The 27,923-nt window shown below is 35.5% G+C and overlaps 2 protein-coding genes across 10 annotated transcripts in view; one reads left to right on the forward strand and one right to left on the reverse strand.

Annotated features, from left to right (window-relative positions):
- Nucleotides 1-18,076, forward strand: part of PCMT1 (protein-L-isoaspartate (D-aspartate) O-methyltransferase) — a 43,420-nt gene extending 25,344 nt beyond the window's left edge. The window contains exons 4-10 of one of the 6 annotated variants that reach the window (XR_009054336.1): nt 1,746-1,850; nt 3,668-3,788; nt 5,555-5,640; nt 9,873-10,042; nt 15,597-15,740; nt 16,694-16,774; nt 17,279-18,076. Coding sequence is in view for 3 of the 6 variants with exons in the window: in XM_057739328.1 (XP_057595311.1) it covers nt 1,746-1,850; nt 3,668-3,788; nt 5,555-5,640; nt 9,873-10,042; nt 15,597-15,740; nt 17,279-17,291 (639 nt within the window). In the remaining 3 variants the exon portion in view is untranslated. Of the gene's footprint in view, nt 1-1,745; nt 1,851-3,667; nt 3,789-5,554; nt 5,641-9,872; nt 10,090-15,596; nt 15,741-16,693; nt 16,775-17,278 lie in introns of all 6 variants that reach the window. The other 5 variants (XR_009054338.1, XR_009054337.1, XM_057739328.1 and 2 more) reach the window with 5 other exon arrangements.
- Nucleotides 18,077-18,169: 93 nt separating this feature from the next.
- The window catches only part of LRP11 (LDL receptor related protein 11), a 51,995-nt gene continuing 42,241 nt past the window's right edge, over nt 18,170-27,923 (reverse strand). For 2 of the 4 annotated variants that reach the window (XM_057739325.1, XM_057739324.1), the window contains exon 6: nt 18,170-25,042. In XM_057739325.1, coding sequence (XP_057595308.1) covers nt 24,888-25,042 — 155 coding nt within the window. In that variant the 3' untranslated portion in view covers nt 18,170-24,887. The other 2 variants (XM_057739322.1, XM_057739323.1) reach the window with 2 other exon arrangements.

The following is a 27,923-nucleotide window of genomic DNA, read 5'->3' on the forward strand; positions in this document are numbered from 1 at the left end:
TTCCTAGTCAGCCTCCAACCTCAAGGTAACCAGTATTCTAGCTTTTATCACCTAAGTTAGTTTTCCATAATAGGGAGTTTCCATTCTATCCTCCATTTTGAATGTTACCTGTTTGTGATGATTAAAAAAAATTTTTTTTAATTTTGGCCTAATTTCAGACCTACAGAAATGTTCTAAGAATAGTACAAACAATTCCTGTATACTTGTTACCCATTCCCCAAAGGTTATCTCCGTCTTTAGGAGTAATTTGCAGACAGAATGCTCTTTACCTTTAAAAATAGGACATTCACTTAAAAAACCGCAGTACAGTTGTCAAAATCAGGAAATTAACATTGATACAACACTGTTAGCCAATTTACAGACCTTATTTAGATTTCATCAGTTGTTCTAGTAATGTCCTTTATAGGAAAAGAAAGTTGAAGAACAGGAGTTTCATTCAATTGCCGTGTCTTTTTAATCTGGAACAATCCCTCAGTCTTTTCTTTTACAGTCTCAAAAATGTTTATGAATACAGGCCAGTTATTTTATAGAGTGCCTCTCAATTTAGGTTTGTTATTTCTTCTTGATTAGATATGTTATGCATTTTTGCCTGGAATATCCTAGAAGTGATGTATTTTAGCAGATGTCATGTGCTGTCACAGTGTCCCATTACTGGTGATATTAAGTTTAATCATCTGATTCAGGTAGTATCTTCATTTCATCTATATCTGCACCCCAGTTTCTCCTTATTCTCCACTTATGTATGTATAGAAGGATGTATTTACTTACTGTCACTATGGATTCATGGATGTGTATTTTTATCAACCAAGATCTGATAGTGAATATGCTTATTGCTACTGGATCTGATGATTTTAATAATGGATATACCAGGCATTTAAGGACAGCTTTTGAGATAACATTTATTAATTCTGAACTCATATTTTGGGAAAGCACTAAAATGTAAGTTTATAAAGAGGATGGAGTAGAGAAGGCTTATTTCTTGGTTTGGTCCAAAGCATAACCAACATGATTTTGATTTGTAATTTATATATACTGTAAACATAACAATATATGTCGTTTGGCCCCCTTAATTCCACTTGTAGGAATTTATCCTATAGATATACTTTACGAGATAATTAAAAAGATTATTATATTATCTTACAGGTATACCTTTTAAGATTATTTTATCTCTTTTGTTATAGAAGATTGAAGCTAACTTAAATCTCTCTCATTAGGCATATTTGTTATAATACATTCATACAAAAATATACTCTTCAGCCATAAAAAAGAGTGAACACACTGTTTAAGTGTTGATAAGGAAGCTCCTTCAAGATGTAATAAATTTATAAATGCATATGTATTTGCTTATATATGCATAAAGTGAATATGTTTGGAAGGAATTTCTAGAAACTGGTAACATTGGTTGCCTTTAGGCAGTGAGACTGGGGACGGGGTGAGATGGAGACTTTTCACTGTAAATCTTTTTGTAGCTTTTGACTTTGAATTAATTGAATTTAAAAAATTGACACACTGGAGATCTAAAATTACTGAAACACTTTATCTAAACACAAGAATTTTAATCAAACAAGAATTTTCTTACCTAATTCCTGTGTTGATATAAGTATATAATGTGTTTTCATTGTTTTGGTAGATGACAATAGTAGAAAAATTGGTGAGAAGTTAGCAGCTTTATTTATATACCATGGTATATATACTTTATAGAATTTTGAAAAAAAATGAATACTTGCTCTGTTTTCTTTTGGCAGCATGCATATGCACTAGAACTCCTATTTGATCAATTGCATGAAGGAGCTAAAGCTCTTGATGTAGGATCTGGAAGTGGAATCCTTACTGCATGTTTTGCACGTATGGTAAGAGCTTTATTTACCATTCCGGCCCCACCAGAAGCATATTATATGATTTGGTTATACATTTTTTTCACTAGCAGTTTTTGAAGGTTTTCTTTGTTCCTTTCTTTTTAAATTCCACTAGGATAGCACTTAGAATATGTATTGCCTAGGATTTCTTTTTGTTGTTGAATTGACAGAACATTCAGTCCAACTGGCAGAACTAGAAGGGAATTTATTTGGTTTATATAATGGGAAAGTCTAGAGGTATATCTGGCTTCTTGTACAGCTGGATTCAGAAGAGGATCAAATGTTATTATGGACACTGGGTTTTTCTCTGGTTCTTGGTTTGACTTTGCTTTTCTCTACATGTTGGCTTCATTATCAGATATGCTCTTCTCTTGTGATCACAAAGTGGCAACCAGTAGCTCCCAAACTTCATTCTTCCAAGTTCTCTTCTGGCAGAACATAACACAGCCTGATTTCCAAACACTCCCACAGGTTTATTAGGATTGAAGGAGAGCTTTTTTTACATTAAGAAAAATGCTCTTAGAAAAATGAGTTATTTATTATACTTCAGATTTTACCACCATAGGCTTATCTGGTAAATGACTATCCAGAGTATAAGTCTGGAGGCCCACTCAGGCACCTTGGAGTAAAGATTTATCTGTGCTCAGATAATCAGATCAAGTTGATTATGAAAAATCTTGTACCTGGAGGCCAGCTTGGAAGGTTATGATCTAGTTAAATTAAAATTTATGGATCCTTTTGGACTAGAATCCATTTAATTTACTATGAATATATAATCAGCAGACTACTGGAATGTAGGCTTCAGAGGGGTGGGAATTTTGTCTGATTTTTTTCCATTGATGTGTCCTGAGCATCCAGAACAGTGCCAGGCACACAGTAAGGATCCAGATACTTCTTTTCAGTTGTTTGACTTGTTTTGTTCAAGTTAAACCCTCACTAATGGGATGTGATTAAAGACTAGAAATGTTATTTATTAATGACTTGTTCTCTATGCTTGACGTTTATGGTTTCATAGGCATAATCATTTTTTAAAAAGTTATTAGATTTCTGAGTTATCTTTTTGAAAATGATACTAATAAATGTTTTTCACACATTTACCATGTGCTAGTCAGTGTTCTCAGTGCTTTTCAGGTATTCTCTTTACTCCTCACATCATTTATGAGGTATGTACCTACTTCCTCCTCATTTTACACCTGAGGAACTTGATTGATAGAATAACTTGTCAAGGTTATATGGTTGTAAGTAAGTGGTGAAACTTAGATGTGAACCCAGGTAGTCTGACTTCAGAGTCTTTATATTTTTTATATTTTTATGTTTTTATGTATTTTTATATTTCCCACATGTGGCAGTAGAATCAGGTATAGAAATCCCTATAAAAAATTTTTATGTAGCATTTTAATATTTAAAGTCATACTTTTAAATGGAGCTTAAATGAAAAATGGTTGCACTAATAAGTATCGTTTAATATTGGTAGCTAAGTCCCACTTCAAGGCCCTGGATTTAAAAATTAGAAATTGAAGAAAGATAACATTTATATATATTTTTTTAGTGTTATAAATTTTTGTAATTTACTCTAGCTTCTTAATTACTGAAATATCATTATTCATTTGAGGGTTACAGTTGAGAAAGTTGTATTTGCCAAATAATTTATAATAAACTGAGTGTTTAACAATCTACTTGGAGGTTTAAAGCTGTTTACATGTCCTGATTTCTCATTGCAGAATATGACTTTGGATAAAGAAATACTTTAATGACACTTTAGAAAGACAAATTTAGACCAGTGAACTATTGAATAATTCTCTCACTTCCAGGTTGGACCCAGTGGAAAAGTCATAGGAATTGATCACATTAAAGAGCTAGTAGATGACTCAATAAATAATGTCAGAAAGGATGACCCAATGCTTTTGTCTTCAGGGAGAGTGCAACTGGTTGGTAAGTATCAGAAAACTTTAAAAATTTCCTCTCTGGAGAATTTTTATTTTCAGAAAAATCCCATGCAAGCTACATAATACTCAGAGCTAAATTATTGCATTTTTTAAACATTCACTTTTAAGTACTAAGCAAGAAGAGCAGTTACTCTAAAATGTTACACTGGTTTTACCTTGACTATAGGTGACATGACTGTTAACTATTTCAGAAAATGCCATGTTGAGTTTTTTCTTCATTGCTTTTTAAAAAGTAATATCAAAGTAACAGCTATTGAATATAAAAAATTTAAACAGTGCAGAGATAAGTAAGATAAGGAAAGGCCCTCTTTTTCCTCCTGAAGTTTTCTAGTGTAAATATACATATGAGTAAACTGCACACACACACTCACACACACACATACACACACGGTTTTTAAATTGACTCATACTCTACATATTGTCCTTTAGTTTGCTTTTTTTCAATCCAGTATACATGGACACATTTCCATGTGAGCACGTTTTATATTGTGAAAAATAACAGACATCAAAATATGCAGAAAATATGTGTGAAACTTAGCAAACACCTGTTTAATCACCACACTGAACAAGAAATGTAACATTATTAGTACCTTGAAAGTCCTCTGCTTGCTTTTTCCTCATCATAACTACCTCCCTTTTCCCTAGTAGTAACTAGTATCATTACTTTTATGCATTTACTACCTAGTTGCATTTCCATAAATGATGTTTAATTTAATCTTGAGCTTTAGCTAAATGGAACCATACAGTATGTATTCTATGATGAATGACTTCTTTCATTCATATTATGTTTGTAAGATTCACCCTTCTTTTTGCATATAGTTCATTTTTATTGCTGTATAGCATTCCATTGTAGGAACATTACCAGAATTTGTTTATTAATGCTACCGAAGATGGATATTTAGGGTTGTTTGTGATTTGGAGATATTCACAGTGGTGCATATTCACAACGTACATAAGTCCAGATGCTTATATACACTGATAATACACTCATTTCTGTAGGTGTGTTGTTGCAGGTTCATAGAGTGACCAAAGATACTGTAAAAACTGTTTTTTGAAGTGACTAAACCAATTTACATTCCCATCAGTAATGTATTAGGGTTCCTATTGCTTCATATCTCTACCAGTACTTGGTATTACTAGATTTTTCTTTTTGCCCACTTAGTATATGGCAGTACCTCTGTTATTTTAATTTTATATTTTCCTGTTTATCAGTGAGGTTGAACACTATTTCATATATTTGGCCACTTGGATTTCCTCTTTTGTGAAATGTCTATTCTGATATTGAGTTATTTATTTTTTCTTTGATTTGTAGGACTTCCAGTGACTAGCCTTTTGTCTGTTTATACACATTATAAATCTCTTCTCCCACTCTGTGATCTGCCTTTTCACTCTCATACTGTAGTTTTTTGACAAATAGAAATTTTTAATTTTAATGTAGTCAGACTTACCAATTTTTTCTAGTGCTTTTTGTACCCTGTTTAAAGTACTCTGAAATCATGAAAACATGTCCTTGTATTATTTCTCAGAAGAACTACCATTTTAACTTTTCACATTTAGGCCTTTAATCTTTGTGACATTCGTTTTTGCGTATGTATGAGGTAGGGGTCCAAGAATCTTTTTTTCCTTTGAATATCCAATTGTCCCAGCATCATTTACTTAAAAATCTATCCTTTCCCTGCTTTAAACCTTCTGTAATGCTTCACACTGGGTAGTTCTATCTGAACAGATTTTTAAAGCATTTTTTCCTTTCAGTGGGGGATGGAAGAATGGGCTATGCGGAGGAAGCCCCTTATGATGCTATCCATGTAGGAGCTGCAGCCCCAGTTGTGCCCCAGGCAGTGAGTTTTTTTTTTTTCCTGTTTGTATGCTTAATTCAACTAAAGCTCTTAACAATTTATAGGAAATGACTTCTGTTGATGTTCAGAATATCATCTATGTTACGTTGTGCTTTTTTTTTTTTTTCTGGTCAATAATTATGCTCAACTCCTTTTTAATTGAAACATTGTGCATTTTAATTACAGTTAGTAGGCAGTTTTTTTCATATGCTAACAGTTGTATAAATGACATGAAGATTACTAAGCCCCAGCTCGTGGCTGTCTTATTTGAAGCAGTATTTGACTGAGCTAAGATCTAGTACACCAATAGAATTGGGGAAATCCCTCCGGAGTTCATGACCTGATAATCACTTGGTGTATTGTTAAATACCAGAATGTGCAAGACTATGTTAGGTTCATGGGTAAGACCAGGAAGTATTTGTCATACATCTTACCCTCACAACCTTATGTTCCAGAAGAGATGTGTCATACAGATGATAGATATTGAAGGGAAAAGAAAATATATACTGTAGGAGTTCAAGGGAGGGGAGAGTATGTTGTATAGAATAGTCAAGGAGACTTCATATAGGAATGAAATTTGAACTGAATCTTAAAGAATAGTAGGATTTGCATAGTTGCAGTGAGAGGGAAGGATATTCCAGCAGTATATATTACATAGCCAAGGAAATATTTAAGTACAAAATTGAGTTTTTGTTTTAATAAGACTCTAATAAATTTATGTCAGCCCCAATAATCCTTGGCTTAGGTTTCTGTTACATGTGATTTTTACATAGTTCTTGACTAGATGACAAGGGGCTAAAAGTGTCCCGGTCTCTTCTGCCCAGTCTCATCTACTCCCCCACCTGGAAGTGGTTTTTTTGTATGTATGTGTTTACACAGTTATGAGAAGCTGAAAGTTGGGAGATTTGTTCTGGTCACTGACTTGTTACTCATTGGCTGATTGAGTTTAGGAAAATTAACTATTCTCTTTGGCCCTGTTATCTGTTTTAAAAAAAAAAGACCAAACCGGTGCTTTTAACCCGTTTTAATTGAAGTATTAACATGATGTAGAAAGGTGTACAAGTCATAAATGAATAACTTAATGAATTTTCACATATGAACACGGGATCCATAGGTTTTTTAACTTTTTAAATTTTTTTTTTTAAATATTAGCATCCTAGTAAGAACAATTAAAATCTGAAACAGAGCTGTGTTTAAATGAAAGGTCTTCGGTACAGGGCTCATCTTCCCCACTAAGACCCTAAGGTGATCTCAAAGGGCATTTCTGGCTTTAGCTCAGTATGAATGTGAACATTTGTAATAGCACTTGAAAGTATTATTTGCGGGGGCTTTTTACATCTGATTACGTTAGCAGATAGACATGCTGAAGGGGCTTTCCAGTTTTAAGAGGATAGAGTAAAGATGTTTATGCCTCCTTTGGATATCACCCCAAAACAACAAGAAAAACAAGAAACAGAAACACAAACTCCATATTCAGTTATCTAGGAGATTATACCTGTAATTCTGAACTCTACAGTGTGTGCAGACAGAAAGCAGATGGAGTAATAACTGACCTGGAAGGGTGGAGGAAAGTTGAACCAAAGAGACTGGAGAGGGGAGTATCATTGCAGAAGTAGTTTGCTCTGCAGAACCCACAAAAAGCTTAGATGTTGGAGGCATCAGGGCCTTGGAAACCAGAGATGACGCTTTGCCCTGAAAAGCGGTGCTGCCAACTTGAGATTCTTTATGAGAAACAGTTAGCCCTAAGCTTGTAAGCCCTAAGAAAATTTCCAAGAACTGAAAGACATGATTCTATAGTTTGAAAAGGTCTATTGAGCGTCTAGTACAATGAATTAAAAAAAAAAAAACCTCAGTATCACCATGATATTTCAGAATGTTATGGGTAAAGACAATATTCTAAAAGTTTCCAGAAAAACAAAATAGACAATCTGTTAACGGTCGGTAGTCAGAAAGGCATCAGACTGTAGAAAAGCAACATAAGAATGAACAAGTCAGAGGCAAACTATCACAACTGTAAATTGAAAATGATTTCCAATCTTGAATTCTGTACCCACACATATCACTAAATACATAGAATAAAGATAATTTTAGACTTGCAAATCTCAGTCTCTCTCTCTAAAAATACCCACGTACTGTTTCACAGAATACTTCTGGAGGAATTGCCTTAATGATATCATCAAAAAATGAGGGAGGAGAGAGACAGCAGGAAAAACCGGAAAGAAGCAGCCATAGTATCTGGGAACGTAGGACATCTTGTTCAGGAGAGAGGTGGTAGGAGTTACCAGTATTATTGCAAAGGGAATTCCCAGTATGAAAGCTGTGCAGCAGGCCTGGAGAATAACCAATCCAGATTTAGAGTAGAGGAGGAAGGTCCTAGAAGGGAGCCTACAAAAAAAGGGGGGGGGGTGCGGGCAGCAAAAAAAAAAAAGGCAAGGCACTAATTACAAGTTAGATATGACTGTGTGAAAATTTCATTAAGAAGCTATTGGGAGGGTACCAAGATTTAGAAACAGTTACAAAGAAAATTAAGTGAATGAAGAAAGAAAAAAACTTCACTTTTTAACTGCAGGGAAAACAGCTATTATATAAGAAAGGAAACAATCATTGGGAACCTCTTGGCTCAGTCGCAAATTATTTACACAGTCATAACTGAAAATGGTTTTAATAAAAAATTATGATATTAGTTGGGTTGGGGGAAGGGAGCAGAATACAGTTGGCCCTCTGTATCCGAGGGTTCCATATTCAAGGATTCAACCAATTATGCATCGAAAATATTCAGAAGAAAAAAGAATTCCAGAAGGTTCCAAAAAGCAAAACTTATTTGTCACCCCTGGCAACTGTTACATGATATTTGCATTGTATTAGGTATAATAAGTAATCTAGAGATGATTTAAAGTATATGGGATATATAGGTTATATGCAAATATTACACCATTTTATAAAAGGAGCTTGAGTGTCTGTGGATTTTGGTCCTAGAACCAATCCCCCTTGGATACAGAGGGACAACTGTTTATGTACGACAGCTTAGTCCTCATCTAGCATATAATTTGAAATAAAAAAGGAAATATTATACAACATGGTGACTGTAGTTAATAATACTATATTATATAATTGAAAATTGCTAAGAGTAAATCTTAAGTTTTCATCACAAGAAAAAAAGTTGTAACTGTGTGACAGTGGATGTTAATTAACCTTATTGTGGTAATCATATTGTGGTAATCATTTAGCATTATATATGTATATCAAATCATTGTGTTGTATACCTAAGACTAATATATCTTTATATGTCAATTATATTTCAGTTAAAAAAAACAGACATGCTTTAGAAGTAGGCACTACAAAAAAAGACAGCTAAAAGGATTCAAAATTAATGGATTTAGGGAGCAAGATTGGAGTGGGGGAAGAAGTCTGCTCTTTCTTCATTAAAAACCTTGACATTTAGAAAAATTCAAAGGGAAAAAATAAGGTAGACTTGCTGACAACCAAAATTTTAATTAAGGACACCCTACGCTGGAATAATACTATCCAAAGTAAGGTTTCCTCCTTACTGTTTTTGATTAGTGGTCATCTCTCAGGCTATATTCAGATCGTAGCATGTGACTTAAAATTTTTCTGACTGGAGTGGCTTTCACTGAGCAGTTTTAGTTCTTCATTGACGAGGCATCCTCATTCTAATGCTGCAGGGACTCCAGCCCTACCTTCCTTCATCATGTCATGGTGCCAGTAGTCCTAAGTTCAGTCATAAAACCAAGGTTCCCTTATCTTTGGTTCAGTGATGCCTTAAATTCTTAGGGAGGATAGGGGTTCCTTGCTGATTTTCTATACTTCCCCTCCTCCTCTCCAAACTACAAAGGTTCAAAACAGGCATATAGGAATTGAAATTTTCTGCTTTGCCTTTGGCCTTCCCAAGAGGATAATCCTACATTATGTGGTTCAACTCAAACATTTTGAGCATTGCAGTTGTACCAAGTACTATGTTAGATGCTAAGGGCACAAAGATGAATAAGACATAGTCCCTGTCTTCAGAGAATTTGTACTGTAGTAGGGGAGGTCAGTAGGTAAATGAGTGAGTGGGTAATTGAGTAGCAAGTTTAGGAATGGAAGTACGTATGTACTAAATGAAGTACATTTCTGCTTTCTGCCCATGGACACTGAAAGTTGTGTATAGTGATGTAATAAAATGACCTAATATAAAATCTATAACTTGGTGTGTATGTGCTTTTTTCTTCTTATAGCTAATAGACCAGTTAAAGCCTGGTGGAAGATTGATATTGCCAGTTGGTCCTGCAGGTGGAAACCAGATGTTGGAGCAGTATGACAAGCTACAAGATGGCAGTGTCAAAATGAAACCTCTGATGGGAGTGATATACGTGCCTTTAACAGATAAAGAAAAGCAGTGGTCCAGGTGGAAGTGATTTTATCTTCTGCTCTTTCTTCTTCCACACATGCAAGGTGAAAGGGTGTGGATTTTAAGAGATTAGACTACAAGAGCTGCTTTTTTGGTTGTCACCTTTATGCTACTCCATTTTAACATCAGAAATTCACTACATTAAAAATGTAGAAAAATTTTGCATGGTCTGTCCTTTTGATTTAACTCATCTTTGGGAAAGGGGGGTGAGACTTGGTTGGCACAAAGGTGTTTTTCTTTTTAAGGAGGCTTTTAGCCATACTTTCTAAGGTTATTTTATTATCAGCCACTCTGTTTCTGTATTTACAACTCATTTTTATAGCTGCTGTATGGTCATGGAAACAAAGGCTTTTATCTGAAGAGAAGGGGTCATCATTTCCTGCCCCAGTTCATCTCTATTATACCATTGTTGTAAAGAGAAAGAAGGGAAAAGATACTCTTGTCCTAGTTTTCAAAGGTGTCAGAATCCCAGAGAGGACATTCTCCCTCTCAGTTTGACTTCTTTCAATCAGGTTCATAGACTTTTGACACCCTGTGCCTGTTTTACATTCCACTGTTGTTTCAGAACCACTATAAGGAAGAAACTCACCGTTTTACAGAACAGGCTGGCCCATTTTTAAGCTACTCTTAGTTCCCGGGGAGGGGATTCTGTAAGTGAGTGCCCAGGTCTCACACACCCACCCAAAGGGCCAACAGCATGCAGCATAATCTCAGCACAGCATGGCTCATTTTAACGCCCGGTTTTGTTTCTGTGTCTAAGTATAATCTGGATATTTCGTTTGAAGCCAAGATTTCTCTTTTTATTCTCCTCCTTCTTCCCCTTCCCACTCTCTCCAGCGGGAGGGAGTGAGATCAATAAGTAAGAGTGACATTAGGTAAGACTACTTGAAATTAAATGCCAAACTAAGACAAGCCTTACTGTTTCCTTGTTTTAGAATCTATTTTTATGTGACAGGTACTTATTTTAAGATGATTTCTTAATAAGTAAAATGGTGATTATAGGTTTAATAGACCTCTCAATTTTGTTTTCTGGAAAGGCACCTTTTGAATGAATGTTTAGCAGCAAAAATGGTAACGAATCTGTTTGTTCAAAACTGAGTTTTACTTTTGACTAATTCTGATTGGCCATTTCTGGGATACCTTACTAGGAACTGCATTTTAATTCTTCACCTAATGTAATTATAGCTATTTTCTTTGAATTCTAATTTAAAAAGAACAGCCACTTCTTTTTAAAAAATTTTTTAAAAAGCTATCAGTCTTGTCAGTTAGAATCAGATATAGTTATGAACTTCCTTCACTTTGCTTCTAGTGTGGTTGTATAATTATATAATTGTATGATTGCTGCTGTATAAAAGGGGCAAACATAGCACTGAAATTACTGAAATTTGGTATCAAGTAAGAGTTCAGATTTTCATTAATAAAGTTTCTCCTTTTATACATATTAAATATGGGTATTAAACATTCCACCATAAATTAATGCAGGAGTTAGAAAAAAAGATTTTTGTTTTTATAACCAGAGGTGGATTTAGCTTGAAGCTAATGAAACTTAAGCTTTGGGGCCGTTGCTTGCTTTGGGTCCTTCATGGCTTTATACCGAATTTTATATGCATAATCTTGTTTTTAGTCTACCTTTTTTTTTCCTGCCTAAAGAGGTTCCCCCCTTACCCAATTATATAAGCTTCAGGCTTCCACACACTCCTGTATTTTAATCCTGATAAGACTAAACTATTTGTATTAAATTTAGAATAATTTTTAAATCTATGGACAATTGTTCAGTCATTTACCAAATATTTAAATATATATACTTGGTTTTCTTTTTGGCCTTCAACTTTTTAAAACATTGAGCAACGTTTTATGTGTATGCATCATTGGAAACTTTTCTCTAGTTGTACTAGAGGATTTTCTAATTTTTTTCTATTGCAAATTTTCTGTTTGTTCAAACACATTTTCCTACATCCAAAGGTGTAGTTCTAATTAGAGAGATAATCAGTTACTTAGTTGTAAATCATGAAGTTTAAAGAATATAAAGGTAAAACAAAATCCAGAAACGAAATTGGAAAAAAACTGCCATATTAAAAAAAATTTTGTACTGAGAGAAATTACTAGAAAATAGGATGTTTGAAAGGGTAAAACATAAACGGTTAACTTAAAACCTTAAGAGACTACTAATCTGCTTTTTCTATTTGTGTTCATAAACTATCAGTCAGGGTCTAGGCAGGAAACAAAGTGTGCTCTCCTAGGATTTTGAAGTGATTTTAATGATGGGACTATTCAAGGAAATATGGGGAAGGTTACGGGAACCAGTAAAGGTTGTGACATACCCAGGGACCAGGCAGGGATTCCCAGAGTGACAGTAGGAAGCTAATACCCTAGACCTAAAGGTGAGAAAACAATTTTATTGGAGCCCACTGAGAGCAGGGATAGCAGCGGCATGGGGGGTGGCCCTGACAGGAGCTGTAGTGATACAGAGAAGGAGCTACTTTCACATCTATGAATCACCTCAATTTTCTCTGCTCCCGCCCTCTTCTCTCTAGCCAGGGCATCATATGGGGCAGAATTAAGTGGAAGTCAGAGGGGAAGAGGCCCTGTGCCAGATGTAGTCTGAAGTCAGCTCTCACCACCTCCTTCCCTCCCCTTTCTTCCAATACAGCAGATACCTCTGCTCCTTTTTAAATTTAGGCATGGAATAGATTTGAGAGGACATGTAGTTTTTGTGTGCCCTATTTCTATCCCCATCAGGCTAATCAATGCTTAAACTATCCTTGACAGAAAAAAAAATGGATTTATTTTAAATTGCCTTTGGAAAAGCAACATCTAATAGTTTTATTTGGCAATTTGTTCCGTTGTTAAATTTGTTAAATATTTTTCAGTGTGAGGACATTCTTAATACATCATTAAACAAGTGTGATCATTAATTCATCATTAATTCAACAGATTTGTTAAATATTTTTCAATGTGAGGACATTCTTAATACATCATTAATTCAATAAGTATGTAGGCACTGCTCTAGTGTGAGGAATACACGAATGTAAATTTGAAGCTGGGCATTCTCATCGAACTTACAGTCAGGTAGAGGATCCAAAAAAATCCAAAGACAAAGACAAACAGGCAATGTGTTGCCTCTACCTTAAGAGTGGTAGGGAGCAACTGTTTAAGCCAGGCAGTGAAGAGTCAGAGGAATAAGTCCATCTCTGGTTTGTGAAACTGAGGAACGTTTCAGGGTTCTCATTCCGTTATTACTTTGTCTATCAATGTCCTCTTAAAGTGCCATGTACACATGGAAAAGATGTTACGAATCGACTGGGCATTTCTAGGATTGATGGTATAGGTCCTAGGGTATCCAGTTGATCCTGTGTTCTGTATTGTTCTTTACTGTCCATTTTTAATTTCTTGATATGTTACACCATTGTGATATATTTTGCATTCTAAAAGGCAAGAATATATTCTGTTGCTTTGGGAATTCATTTTTTTAAAGATTTTTTTTTGATGTGGACCATTTTTAAAGTCCTTATTGAATCTGTTACAATATTGCTTCTGGGTTTTTTTGTTTGTTTATTTTATATGTTTTGGTTTTTTGGCTGTGAGGCATGTGGGATCTTAGCTCCCTGACCAGGGATCGAACTCATACCCCCTGCATTAGAAGGTGAAGTCTTAACCACTGGACCACCAGGGAATTCCCTGGAATTCTTTTTATGTCTCTCATAATGCTTTGTACAAAGTTAATTGTACAAAGCTTTTATTACCTCAGAAAGCCCATTAATTAGAAAACATTCATGAATTTTGATTGTTATTCCCTGGTAGTACATATATTCAGTTGTTCTTGTTAAAGAAATATATAATACTAAATGTTAGTAGCTTACAGTTATTAACCTAATAGTTAAATTATGTATAATTATTTATTATACAATAAAGTAATAAATATATACAGTTACTAACCCAATGAAATATTAGCACATATATAGCAATTTTAAAGAGCCCTTTTAGAAATTTAGGACATACTACTTTTTTTTTTAAATAATTTTATTTATTATTTTTGGGGGGGTACACCAAGTTCAATCATCTGTTTTTATACACATATCCCCATATTCCCTCCCTCCCTCGACTACCCCCCAACCTCCCCATCCCAGTCCTCTAGGACATACTACTTTTTATTGTAAATGATCTATGCATGTAAGTCAGATAAAGAAAAATATGATTATGTATCATCTTAAACATTAGGAAAAATTAATAAGGTTAATGGATTTTGGAGTCTTAGAATATGAAAAGGTTATGCATACCATGGTAGCAAATTTTTGGTTTTCCTTGGCACCCTCAATGTTAGAGTTCAGGTCTGTAAACTTAATTTCTTTTCCCTTATTTTTTTTTGGGGGGGGGGGTGCTGTGCTATAAATTGCCTTCTATTTGTTTTCAACAGTACTGTTTCTGACTACCAAAGTAATGTATATGCATTGTAAAAACAGGAAAAAAATACAAGGAAAAAAGTCACTCATAATCCCAAAATCTAGAGATAACCTCTTATTAACATTTTGTAGATTTTTTTCTTCTTTTATCTGTAAGATATATATATATCTTTTGTAATCCTGAGATCATATAGTAGCATTATTTTGTAGTCTCTTTTTATTTAATAAAATGTCACCAACGTCCCACATCATTAAACATTTTTTAACAATATGATTTTTTTCCCAGTTTTGTTGAGATATAATTGATGTATAACATTGTATTAGTTTTAGGTGTACAACATAGTGATTTGATGTATGTATATACTGCAAGATGATCACCACAATAAGTTTAGGTCTTACATACAAGTCTTTAATCCATTTTGAGTTGATTATTTTGTGTGTGGTATAAGATAGGGGTCCAATTTCATTTTTCATGTGGCTGTCCAGTTTTTGCAATACCATTTATTGGAGAGACTGTTCTTTCTCCATTGTATATTCTTGGCTCCTTAACTAATGGACCCTATATGCATGGGTTTATTTCTAGGCTCTTTATTGCATTGGTCTTTGTGTCTGTTTTTCTGCCAAATACCACTGTTTAGATTACTGTAGCTTTGTAATATAGTTGGAAATCAGGAAGTGTGATGCCTCCAGTCTTCTTGTTCTTTCTAAAGATTGCTTTGGCTATTTGGAGTCTCTTGTGGTTCTATACAAATTTTAGGATTGTTCTGTTTCTGTGAAAAATATTGTTGGAATTTTGATAGGGATTGTATTGAATCAGTAGATTGCTTTGGGTAGTATGATATTGTAACAATATTAATTCTTTCAATCCACGAGTAGAATATATTTACATTTTTTTGTGTCATCTTCAATGTCTTTCATTAACATTTTGTAGTTTTCAGTGTACAACTCTTTCACCTCCTTGGTTAAATTTATTTCTAGATATTTTACTCTTTTTGATATAATTGTAAATGAAATTTTCTTAATTTTTCTTTTGCTAGTTTATTATTAGTATAATTTTAGTTAGTTGTCATCTGAAAAAGAGACAGCTTTACCTCTTTCTTTCCGATTTTGATGCCTTTTATTTCTTTTTCTTGCCTAATTGCTCTGGCTAGGATTTCCAGTACTATGTTGAATAAAAGTGGCGAGAGTGGGCATCCTTGTCTTGTTCCTGATTTTAGAGGAAAAGCTTTCAGCTTTTCACCGTTGAATATGATGTTAGCTGTGAGCTTGTCATATGTGGCCTTTATTATGTTGAGGTACGTTCCCTGTATACCCAGTTTGTTGAGAGTTTTTATCCTTTTCCCTTTTCAAAAAATTTTTAAATGGAGAGGATATTTAGAAATGTTGTACTATATTGTTGGGCAATAAGGATATGTATTGACAAAATCCTTAATGCCTTGCAACAAGTTAATAAAATGTGGTAAAATTATTAAACAACAACAGTAGTATCTTTAATTCATATTTTAAAAAGCACAAGTGAATTTATGAATAGAGCACTTTGCAAGTGAACTCTTTGAAGATTAAGTATTTTAATGTGTGCATGAATTTAAGTAAAAGCTGTTTTATGAGAAATATAGTACTTAAATTATTTGGAAGACTATATTAAGAGGAACCAAAACTGATAACTTATCATTTAACAGATAATCCAGTGTTGTATGACGAAGACAGCTTATGGGAGAAGTCATTTTTAAAAATATTTTCTTGCACAATTTATAAAATTCATATTTTATAAAAAATACCATACTGTCCAATAATCCCTTAATTCACCACTTACCTGGAAAATTTTAGCCCTTTATTTACCTTCCCTTCAAATTTATTTTAACAGCTTTAAAAAAAAGTTAAAAATTTTTATTATAGACAAGTTACAAGAATAGTACAAAGAGCTCCTGAATCTCTTCATCCAGAGTTACCGGTTATTAACATTTTCCACATTCCTTTCATTCCCTCTTTCTCTCTGTATATACATATATGTAACCTTTTTTCCTGAATCACTTGAGTTTTAGTTGCAAACATCATACTTCTTTACCCGTAAAGTACTTGAATCTTTAACAATGTTTTTTGTTACTCAGATTATCCTCAAATAAGAAGCTTTTAGGCTTTTCTGGTAGCTTTATTTTTTCACTTTTAACAGCTTTATTGAGGTATAATTTATATACCATACAGTTTATTTTAGACTGCATTTTTATTCCTTCCTTCCTCTCACTGGCAGTTGCTGGTACAGTGCTGCACCTGGCTGAGCGAATGGTTTCTTTTGGAGCTGATAAAGCTGCCTTATGAAATCAGCTGACAGGTATATTATACCTACAGATGATGCTTTTTTCTCACAAAGAGTTTGGGTTGAGACTGACCCACTCGACAGTTGCTAACAGATACCCTATACAAAAGACTAAATTTTTTGTCCAATTTTGTGAATTTGTAAAAAATTATCTGAACTCCAAATACTAATTATTTTACAGTAAATAGTATTAGCAAGACCCTGGATCTAAAAGTTATCATTTCTCTGAATTTTTGGTCTCGAAGGAAGAAAATTACTTTTGAATTAAAAAATAAAGAATTCAGGCCCTTTAGTTTTCATTCTTCATTCTGGAGTAGCATGAAGGATGTTTGAAATGGCTGATTTCCATTTTTGCTTTGACTTGGATCATTTGCTCAGTTTTGTTTCTGTTTTTGTTTTAATAATATATTGCTTGGGGATCAGTGTATTTTTAATGACTTATTATTTGTATCTAAATTATTAGAAAGCCAAGTTTTGTAATATGTAACTCCTACTTATATATTTCTTTTTTTTCCCCAGGGACGAACTGTAAAAGCAACATCAGCTTGACCAGTATATAATATTACAGTGGATTGCTCATCTCAGTCCTCAAAGCTTTTGAAAATCAACAGCATCACAGCTTGTTTTGGACTTTCTTACACTGTTTTCAGCATGAAAGTGTGTGGTTTTGTGGGGTTTCTAATTCTTCACAGAGGCACAGAAGCCAAATTGGTAGAAGGATGCAAAGTATAATTTTGTGTATTATTACTTTAACATGCCCATGTTTTACTTTAAATATTAAAAGAAGGGGTTCTGCAAAATGGAAAACATAGTTTGTGAGTTGATTTTGAGGAGTGGCTTTTCTTTTCTTAGACACTTAATTCTGTTCTGATGTTAATTTATCGGATTGCTTTTGTGCATCAGATAACACCACCATTCACAAGTTAAGATTCTTGGTTTTTGAGTATATGTTAGATGCTACTAAGAAAATAGAGATGAGCTTCCTTTTTAAAGCTTTTGATGTCGTGTCATAGAATAGCATGTTGTAGATACAATCAGCTGCTTTGTTACCTTAAAACTAAGCATTTGTAAATATTAAAACTTAAGAAGACGGCAGGTGTTGTCCCTTAAAACACGCAGCTGTTCAGATTGGACATAACTGACGTAGTCCTTCCTTTCTCTCTAAAAATTATAGACTTGTAGCTCAGTATTGTTTTTTCTGTTTCTAATTTGCTGCTCATAATGTATATGAATTTAACATGCTGTGTAAGCTGTGTCCTAGTTACTGAACAGTTTATGCAGTGCTGCTTTGCCAAATAAAGTTAAAAGTGAAAGAGGCATTGGTGGTGTTTGAATATAGAGGAATCACATGTCCACCAGGTACAGAATGCTAAGATCACAGTGAAAAAGTTGTTTCTCTGATGCTCCATCTTGTGAAATCTGAGTAGGTTAAGAGCATTAATCTAACTGTACATTTGAGGAATGTGACTACGTTTCTCGAGGACAAGAACTGCACCTCATTTACTATTTTTCTTTGCCTAACACAGGGCCTCTTGTAGATATACAGTAAATGCTGAATGAATGAATGAATGAATGGACTTAACGTCAAGAAAGAACAGGGTTGAGGATAAATTTACCAAAACCTATCTATTACCTATAAATAGATTTATTAATATAATGACTGTAAAATGAGTTTCTAAGAAGGCAATAACACATTGGGATCTTGCTTAAATGCTGTGATTTTATACTTTTATAGTAAGATCTTAGTTTTTCTAAGGGTCCTAGGACTTGAAGAAATATAAGCTCTAGAGCTAGCAGAACTAGCACTCCCAGCAAAGCCCTTCCTTCTCTCTTCTGTGTGTAAGTGTGTATGATTCTGGCAAGCAGATCTTTAGTGAGGAGATGAGGCACCTCTCCGCCACCTCTTAAGTTAAAGTTTTAAACATTACTTCTTTGAAAATGGCTTTTAAAAAATTATGCATACATGTTTTCACCAGTGTCTTTTCTTGGGCAAGGTCTTAGGCACAAGAAACTTACATTAGTTGGTGGCCAAAAGTTGTTCATTGCTGGCTTCAGTTTGCTGTTGTTAGTATTGCTTCTGGACTCAGGCCATGAACCCTTTTGATCCAGGACTCTGTCATCTGTGGTAGTTTCAAAGGTCAAGTATTCCTTAGGACTCTATATTAATTCTTCAACTTATTCATTAGTCTGTATCCTTTCTAGCCATTGTCAACATTTTACTGTATATAAGTCCCTTTGTTAGGTCTTAGGGGTAGAAAAAGGCCCTTACTCTCAAGGAGTTTGCAGTCTGGTTGAGGAGACAGTTTATAAATCTCATAAGACAAACTGAGTGGCATCTGTTTGGTGTAGACAAATGCTATGCCAAGCATTGCTCTTGGACTTTACACTTTTTGATTAAAATTTTTAGGAACTTCGCTGGCAGTCCAGTGGTTAAGGCTCCGAGCTTCCACTGCAGGGGGCACAGGTTTGACCCCTGCAGAGCATCAATGAATGGGTTAAGATGGAAATAATGAATTTTAACTATAGCTATGAACTTTTCTCTTGAAAATAATTGAATTAATTTATATTTTGGTCAGAGAGGAAATGTCTCTTTAATCTTTAGTATCCATAATTTCTAAAATATTTTAGCATTTCATTTTTCCTTATTAGAAGTGATTCCTAGTGGAATAGAATAGAGAACTCAGAAGTAGGCCCAAACACATATGGGCACCTTATCTTTGACAAAGGAGGCATGAATATACAATGGAAAAAAGACAGCCTCTTCAATAAGTGGTGCTGGGACAATTGGACAGCAACATGTAAAAGAATGACATTAGAACACTTCCTAACACCATACACAAAAATAAACTCCAAATGGATTAAAGACCTACATGTAAGGCCAGACACTATAAAACTCCTAGAGGAAAACGTAGGCAGAACACTCTATGACACCCATCAAAGCAAGATCCTTTTTGACCCACCTCCTAGAATCATGGAAATAAAATCAAGAATAAACAAATGGGACCTCATGAAACTTAAAAGCTTTTGCACAGTGAAAGAAACCATAGACAAGACTAGAAGGCAACTCTCAGAATGGGAAAAAATAGTTGCCTATGAAACAACGGACAAAGGATTAACCTCCAAAATATACAAGCAGAGCTCATGCAGCTCAATACCAAAAAAGCAAATAACCCAATCCACTCATGGGCAGAAGACCTAAATAGACATTTCTCCAAAGAAGACATACACATGGCCAACAAACACATGAAAAGATGCTCAACATCACTAATCATCAGAGAAATGCAAGTCAAAGCCACAATGAGGTATCACCTCACACCAATCAGAATGGCCATCATCACAAAATCTGGAAACAACAAATGTTGGAGAGGGTGTGGAGAAAAGGGAACTCTCCTGCACTGTTGGTGGGAATGTAAGTTGGTACAGCCACTATGGAAAACAGTTTGGAGGTTCCTTAAAAAACTAAAAATAGAACTACCATATGATCCAGTAATCCCACTTCTGGGCATATACCCAAAGAAAACCATAATCCCAAAAGAAACATGTACCATAATGTTTATTGCAGCACTATTTACAATAGCCAAGACATGGAAGCAACCTAAATACCCATCAACAAATGAATGGATAAAGAAGATGTGGCATATATATACAATGGAATATTACTCAGCTATAAAAAGGGATGAGATGGAGCTATATGTAATGAGGTGGATAGACCTAGAGTCTGTCATAGAGAGTGAAGTAAGTCAGAGAAAGACAAATATTGTATGCTAACTCACATATACGGAATCTAAAAATGGTACTGATGAACTCAGTGACAAGAACAAGGATGCAGATGCAGAGAATGGACTGGAGAACTCGAGGTTTGGGGGTGGCGGGGGGTGAAGGGGAAGCTGAGACGAAGCGAGAGAGTAGCACAGACATATGTATAGTACCAACTGTAAAATAGATAGCCAGTGGGAAGTTGTTGTATAACAAAGGGAGTCCAACTCGAGGATGGAAGATGCCTTAGAGGATTGGGACGGGGAGGTTGGGGGGACTCAAGGGAGAGTGGGGGGGGGAGTTGAGGGAGGGAGGGAATACGGGGATATGTGTATAAAAACAGATGATTGAACTTGGTGTACCCCCCAAAAAAATAATATATAAATAAAAAAATAAAATTTAAAAAAAGTGATTCCTTTACATAATATGAAGGATAACAATAAAAATATTTTTAAAAGTTCCAGTCTAGTGAGATCCTGTTGAAACAAGGTGATTTTCACAGATTTGATTTTTTTAAATATTTATTTTATTGGCTGTGTTGGGTCTTTGTTGCTGCACACGGGCTTTCTCTAGTTGCAGCGAGCGTGGGCTACTCTTCATTGTGGTGCATGGGCTTCTCATTGCGGTGGTTTCTTTTGTTGCAGAGCATGGGCTCTAGGCATATGGGCTTCAGTAGCTGCGGCACATGGGCTCAGTAGTTGCGGCTCACAGGCTCTAGAGCGCAGGCTCAATAGTTGTGGCGCACGGGCTTAGTTGCTCTGTGGCATGTGGGATCTTCCTGGGGCAGGGATTGAACCCATGTCCCCTGCATTGGCAGGCAGTTTCTTACCCACTGTGCCACCTAGGAAGTCCCCACAGATTTGATTTTATTAAAGCCAAATCTAGCTCTCAATTAAGAATTAAATTAAGAATTCTAGTTTCTAATGAGGGTTTCAACTCTTTCCCAACTAGTATTAAAAAGTGACATTTGGGCTAAAATTATTCATTAACATTATGCAAATATTTAAAAATCCCATTGCCCTAATTTTTGAAATCTTCATTGTTCAAAAAAAAAAGTTGATTTCACTGTTAAATTGACTATAAGCTACTTATACTAAGGCATCTTAAAAATTCAATATATTTTAAAATACAGTAACATTTTAAAATAATAACTTAATATTCATGAATTCTTTGAAGCTATTCTTGGCATCTCATTGTCAGGCAAGAAAAAACTAATTTTGTTTCATTAGAGAGACAGGTGTTTCTGATTTTCGGCTAAATGTTAACAAATTTTCTAATAGTTTGGTACAGAACTAAACTCATGTGACTATGGTAATTGAAAACTAGTCTTACAAATGAAATAACAAACGGGTTATTTTTTAAATGTTCTAAATGGGGTTCAAAAAACTAGTAACTTATTTTAGGTAAGTAGTAAAATTCTTGCAGGGTGTAAATCATTTCCTACAACTTACTGTGTTCTTAAAGAACTATACTCAGTAAAACAAACCAGTTCTAATCAGATTCAGTTTCTTTTCTCAATTTCTCCTACCATTTTCCAAGAAGATGACAGTATTTTGTCCCTGTTGTCCTGAAAGGGTGGTTCAAAGAGTGCCACTAAAAATCCTGCTTGAAGAAAACTGGTTGGCCTATGGAGCCCAAGGAAGTTTGTGTTTATGTATTATAATATAATAAAAAGGAAAAAAAGTATGATAATTTCTCTATGCTTAATGCTTCTAATATCATTACTACAACAGTAGTTGTTGGTTTCCCACTTCAGGCTTTACCTTTTTGACTGTGTGTTGTTTGGGCTAGGCCTCTGTGAAGAGCTCCCTTGCTGTATTTCCTGTAGATTGCTGTACTAGCCCAGGGAAACCCGCCCTCTCTTCCTCATTCTCTTTCCCCCCTTTTTCTGTTCTTCTCTTCCCTTTCCCTTCACTTCCTTTCCTTTTTCTTTCCTTACATGAGAGGAAGTTCTAGAACTGCTGGATCTAAAGAACTCATTCTCACTTGAGTGGAGTGTCCCAATAGGACGGGCACCACAGAATAATTTTTAAGTCCAAAGGGCAGGCGATGTCAATACTGAGGATACTTTAAGAGGCAGCAATCCAGGGACCTAGGGCAGCTAAGGACATTTGTATTTGAATTCCCATGCTCTGAACACTTTACTGTGCCCTATAAAGGACTGCATTACATTGAGTAATTTCTTTTGCCAGCACTATGTATTTAGGTTTTTTGGTGATTATCCTGTAAGAATTTCGCCTAGAAATTATCTCATAGATCAAAGAGCCTGCAAATTTCCATGTTAACACTACTGTATCAGTTTTAAACCAATAGTAAAAAGGATATTTTCTGGGGAAAAAGACCTACACTGCCACTGTCCAGCATCATGAGAGAGGATGTATCTCTCTCAATATATCGCTAGCCTGGGAAAAAATCCAAATTCAGAATTCTAAGTATGGTTTCTACTGAATGTGTATCACTTTTGCACCATCATAAAGTAAAAAAAATGTAAGTCAAAGCAATGTACATCAGGGAGCATCTGTACTAGCAACTATGATTATATGAAAAGTTGTCAGAAAGGCTTAAGAATATAATACAGTTTATTAAAGAATATTGTACACATAGATATGGGACATCTTTTATCAAGTATTTCAACACCATAGCAATACTAAATTGTGTTTAATTTCTCCATGTGTAAAAGATGTGCTGAAAGATGCATGCCTCATCAGTTTTTATTTTATTGGATATGGCTATAGGTGACATCCTTCTATATAAAAACAAACTGCACAGCATCACATATAGAATACAAACATCCTAAGTTCATTCACACAGTCATTTCTCTAAACTCCTTAAGGAGAAATTTAAATCTTTGCTCAATTCTAAAATGAAACAAAATCCTTCAGTTTCTCAGGAAATAAAAATAATCAATTTCTTTGTTTTCCTAGAACTATACATTTGTTAACGTATATCTCTGACCCAAATTAAGTCCTTTGCTAAAGGAATAACCTACATCAGTTTCAGTCTAAAAATAGTTTTCTAGAGGGTTTTCAAGTATTTTTAAAGATTTGCCACTTATGGTAAAAAAAAAACTATTATATAAATAGGAGCATCACATTATACGTTCCTCTCAGTAGAATAATTTCTAAAATGCGTATAATCCCAGCACTAGGCAATGGTGGAAATAATATGCCTTTAAAATCCTACAGATTAAAAGGTAAAAGATGCTAAGCTAGATCCTGGTTTTCTGTAAAAATGGATTTGTGCAAAACTCCTTTATGCTCTGGGAATACATAAGCCTGGCATTAGCAGTTTGCATATTATAACATTTTATTTTATTTTTATTTTTTTATTTTATTTTTTGATTTATTTTCATATTATAACATTTTAAAGCATTAAATGAATAATGGAAAAACTGCATCACTCCACTGAATGGAAGAACCATTGATACTTAAACTATGTGACACTTTTACAAAAGCTGTACCCAGAAATCCATTCAGTATTCGGTTTTTCAATTTGAATGCAGTTTTTTTTTCTTCCATCAACACACACTAAAGTTGAAAACCAGTAACTATATAAATGAGCTGCTGTGTTCTGGACCATCGAGCAGTGTTGAACAGATATAAAAAAGAATTAATCATCCTCCTTGCTCATTTTTCCCTCAGTTAAGTTTCTGTTAAAATTTTTGACCTGCCAGGTTCTCTGCTTCCATGACCATGTTAGAGCTATTTGTAATCCAAAGTCTGAGTTATTCTCCTTCGGGAGAATGAAGCAGCCACCTATGTGACATGATGTCAGGCATTGGGAAGAATTGATACTCACCTTCCCTGAGGCCTCACTGATGTGTTCATTAGGTTTATAACTTAGATATTCCTGCCATAGATAACATCTCATTGAAAGTGTACACTCACTTGAGATCCATCCTCAGAAAGAGGTTTTGAAGAGAAGAGAAAAAGGAGAGTACTGGAAGCTTAAAGCGAGGAATGGGAGGACCACAGCACAAGGGAAGTGGGGTGGTATAAAGTGCCGATAGCTGGCTTCTAGAAAGTAAAGAGTTAACACTGCCATTCTCAGGCACCTCTTAGAGATTCTGAATTTTCTGCCTTGGCTAACTACAAATTTCTATTTTTAGGGACAGCTTATGTAAATCAGAATTAGATTTGTAAAAGTCTTTTTAATCGTATGAACATCTCTCTAAATTTCAAAATACTTCACATACTTCCCAAGGAAAATCAATAAATAAAAACAGAGGTTTAGTATTTACAGAATCTTCAGGGTTTTCTGTAGTTTTCTTAGCTCAGTTAAAAACAGAAGAGGTTATATATACCAGAACCCAAAATATGTATAAATTATAAATGAAACATGTCCTTGCCCTCAGCTATTTAAATTATACTTATTATAGATACATCCCATTTATGAGGTAGTCAGCTTCCTCAGATGTAATGGGACGAGCTTTTTTAAGTTTCTGTTTCACCAGTCGTAGTCGACAAACAACCATGAGAAGCAGCAAAGCAGTGATAGCCAAACCCAGGGCCAGGGGTAGCACTGCACCTGTGCAAAGGTCAGAAATGAACAGGGTACGTCAGGGATTAACAGCAATAACAGTTACAATCTATGACAAGCACTTTGCATGCACTATTTTATTTACTCTGAACAATTCAAGTAGGTACTTGTATTACCTCCATTTTGCAGATTAACTGAGGTGCAGAAAGATTAAGTAATTGGCCTAAGAGGACATAGCTTGTAAATTGCAGGTCTAGGTCTCAAACCAAGACTTCCTTAAAACCAAATTCTGTACCAGGTTCCTATAAAATTCATATGCCATCAGTGGGTACAAATGTTGCAGTCACGCTACCTTTATATCTGACTGTAATAGACATTCTGTAAATAGACAACTGTAAAGATATTGTGACCATAGGAAATATTTTCATTGTAGTCATAGCTTACATTTATGTCATTCTCCATTAACGTAAGTATGGACCAACTCCTGATTTCTTGCTCTGGTTAGGGCTTTAAGAAATTTCTGTTTCCTAACTCCAGAGAACCTACTCACAGCCAGTAGAACCACTATTGAAAACTTGAGGAAAAAAATCTCTAGTTCTCCTTCATAAGTTTATTCCATGTGGAGTTGATCCTAGACACCTAGACTAGAAGCAGCTTTTAGAGCCTTTCAGGAGTCTGGAAAGAACAACGTGTACCCCAGATCAGTCTTTCTTATCAAGCTCAGCAGGGTCTATTCTTAGTCTGATCTGCTCTGCAGTCAGGCCAGGCTTGGAGATGATGTGGTAGAACTATTTTGAGCTACAGGGGTCTTGCCAACTGGTGGAACTAGAGGAGCAAAAATCTCCATTGCATAAGCTAAGATTTTATAACATTTTCCTTCATTTATGTATTCATTCATTTTGTATAAATTAACAGCCATGTGCCTGACACTGGTAATCAAAGATAATAAAGAGGGCTTTATAGATTAAGTAATTTAATTCTCACAAGTACCATATGAGTTCTTCCTATTATCATCCCCATTTTACAAACGAGGCAACTAAGGCATTGAGAATTAAGTGACTTGTCTAAGTATGGTAACTGTCAGGACGTGGCCCCAGACAGCACAGTTCCAGAACCACTATGGTATACCACTTCTCCAAAGTTAAATGAGATTGTTTTTCAACGACTTCAAGTCTAGGGTAGACAGACATTTAAATAAAAAGATATAATAAAGTATTATAGTTGCTATGGTAGAATTATATATGAGTACAGATATAAAAAGGAGTGGTCCATGTATCTGGTTCCTAGGATTTTTTAAAAATTATTTAATTAATTTATTGCCTGCATTGGGTCTTCATTGCTGCATGTGGGCTTTCTCTAGTTGTGGTGAGTGGGGGCTACTCTTCATTGTGGTATGCAGTCTTCTCTTGTTGGGGAGCACAGGCTCTAGGTGCACGGGCTTCAGTAGTTGCAGTGCGGTAGGCTCAGTAGTTGTGGCTCCTGACTCTAGAGCGCAGGTTCAGTAGCTGTGGTGCATGGGCTTAGTTGCTCCACGGCGTTAGAATCTTTCTGGACCAGGGATTGAACCCGTGTCCCCTGCATTGGCAGGCGGATTCTTAACCACTGTGCCACCAGGGAAGTCTCCTAGGAGTTTTGCTTGAGTGATTTAGATGTATGATGGAACTTGTCTGGGTTGGGTGAGGGAGATTATTTTTTGACAGTTTCAAATTGAGATGCCCATAGCACAATCCAGGTAGAACTTTCAATTAGACTCTTTGATTATTTGGGCCTAAATATGTGAGGGCCTTTAGCATTAAGGTGGTGGTTATAGCCACAAAAGTGGGTGAGACTGCCAGAGAGAAAGGGAGAAGAATGGAGGGCCAGGAACAAGGCCCTAGGAAACACCAATATTTAAGAAGGCAGACAAAGAAGAGAACCAAAAAGCACAGAAAGAGACACATCGGAGGAATGGCCGGCAACCAACAGAGAGGGGAGTCTTAGAAGCAGAGGGACAAGGCTATTTCAAGAGTAAAGTGGTCAGCGGAATCAAATGCTAAGGAGAGGTCAAGTGAGGAGAAGCCTGGAGATGCCACTGCACTTAGCAATTGGGAATTCATTTACAGGGAGATTGAAGGCTGAGGGATGCTGTTTTGTTTTTTAATATATTTTGAGATCTGAATGTGTCCAGGGGAATGAACCAGTAGAGATTATAAACACTGGGAGTTAGTAAATGATGGAGAAACAGATGTGAGGAGATAAGGAGCTGAATGAAGGTTCGGGGGAGAGACTGACCTTGGAAAGAGGGGACACCTTTTCCTTTAGTGTTGGAGGAAATGAAGAGAGGGTGGGTACAGACAGGTGTTTATATACGGGGGTAAGTAAATGAGGAAGTTCACGCCGGAGAGCTTTGATTTTCTGAGCTTAAAACCAGTCCCAGGTATAGCTGGCTTCCTCTCCAACATAAGAGGGCCTGGAGCTGAGTACGTACTAATGGCATTTCAAGCTCTGGTGTCCTTGTAGCATCCCAGGTAAAACTTCTGAAGAAGATTCTCAAGAACAGTCTGGGAGTGTCTGGGTTCAGGAGGATGGGATGAAGAAGTTGCATTAGTGACTCCTGGGAAAAAACAGTGTTTTGGGTGAGGCCCGTATTCCTACAGACAATTGTGAAAGAGTAAAACCTGTGATAAACCAACGGTCTAGAATTTGATTCTAGAGCTGGCATGTTCCAGTTTCCTAATGGCGAGCCTGAGGAAAGGAGTTTTGAAAGGGCTAACTTTGGACCTGAAGGTGTCAGTTCCCCCTGCATCTTCCTCTACGAGCCACAGAAGATGGATATATTACAAAGGAATTGGACCGGAAAAGAGACTTTGGTCAACCCCCACAGAAACCCTGAGAAGCCAAAACCATCTCTTACAAACTGGAACCCAACACCCAGCCCCGGTTCTGCTTG

The sequence above is a fragment of the Hippopotamus amphibius genome, chromosome 6 (genome assembly GCF_030028045.1).
Source record: "Hippopotamus amphibius kiboko isolate mHipAmp2 chromosome 6, mHipAmp2.hap2, whole genome shotgun sequence".
NCBI classification, from domain to species: Eukaryota; Metazoa; Chordata; class Mammalia; order Artiodactyla; family Hippopotamidae; genus Hippopotamus; species Hippopotamus amphibius.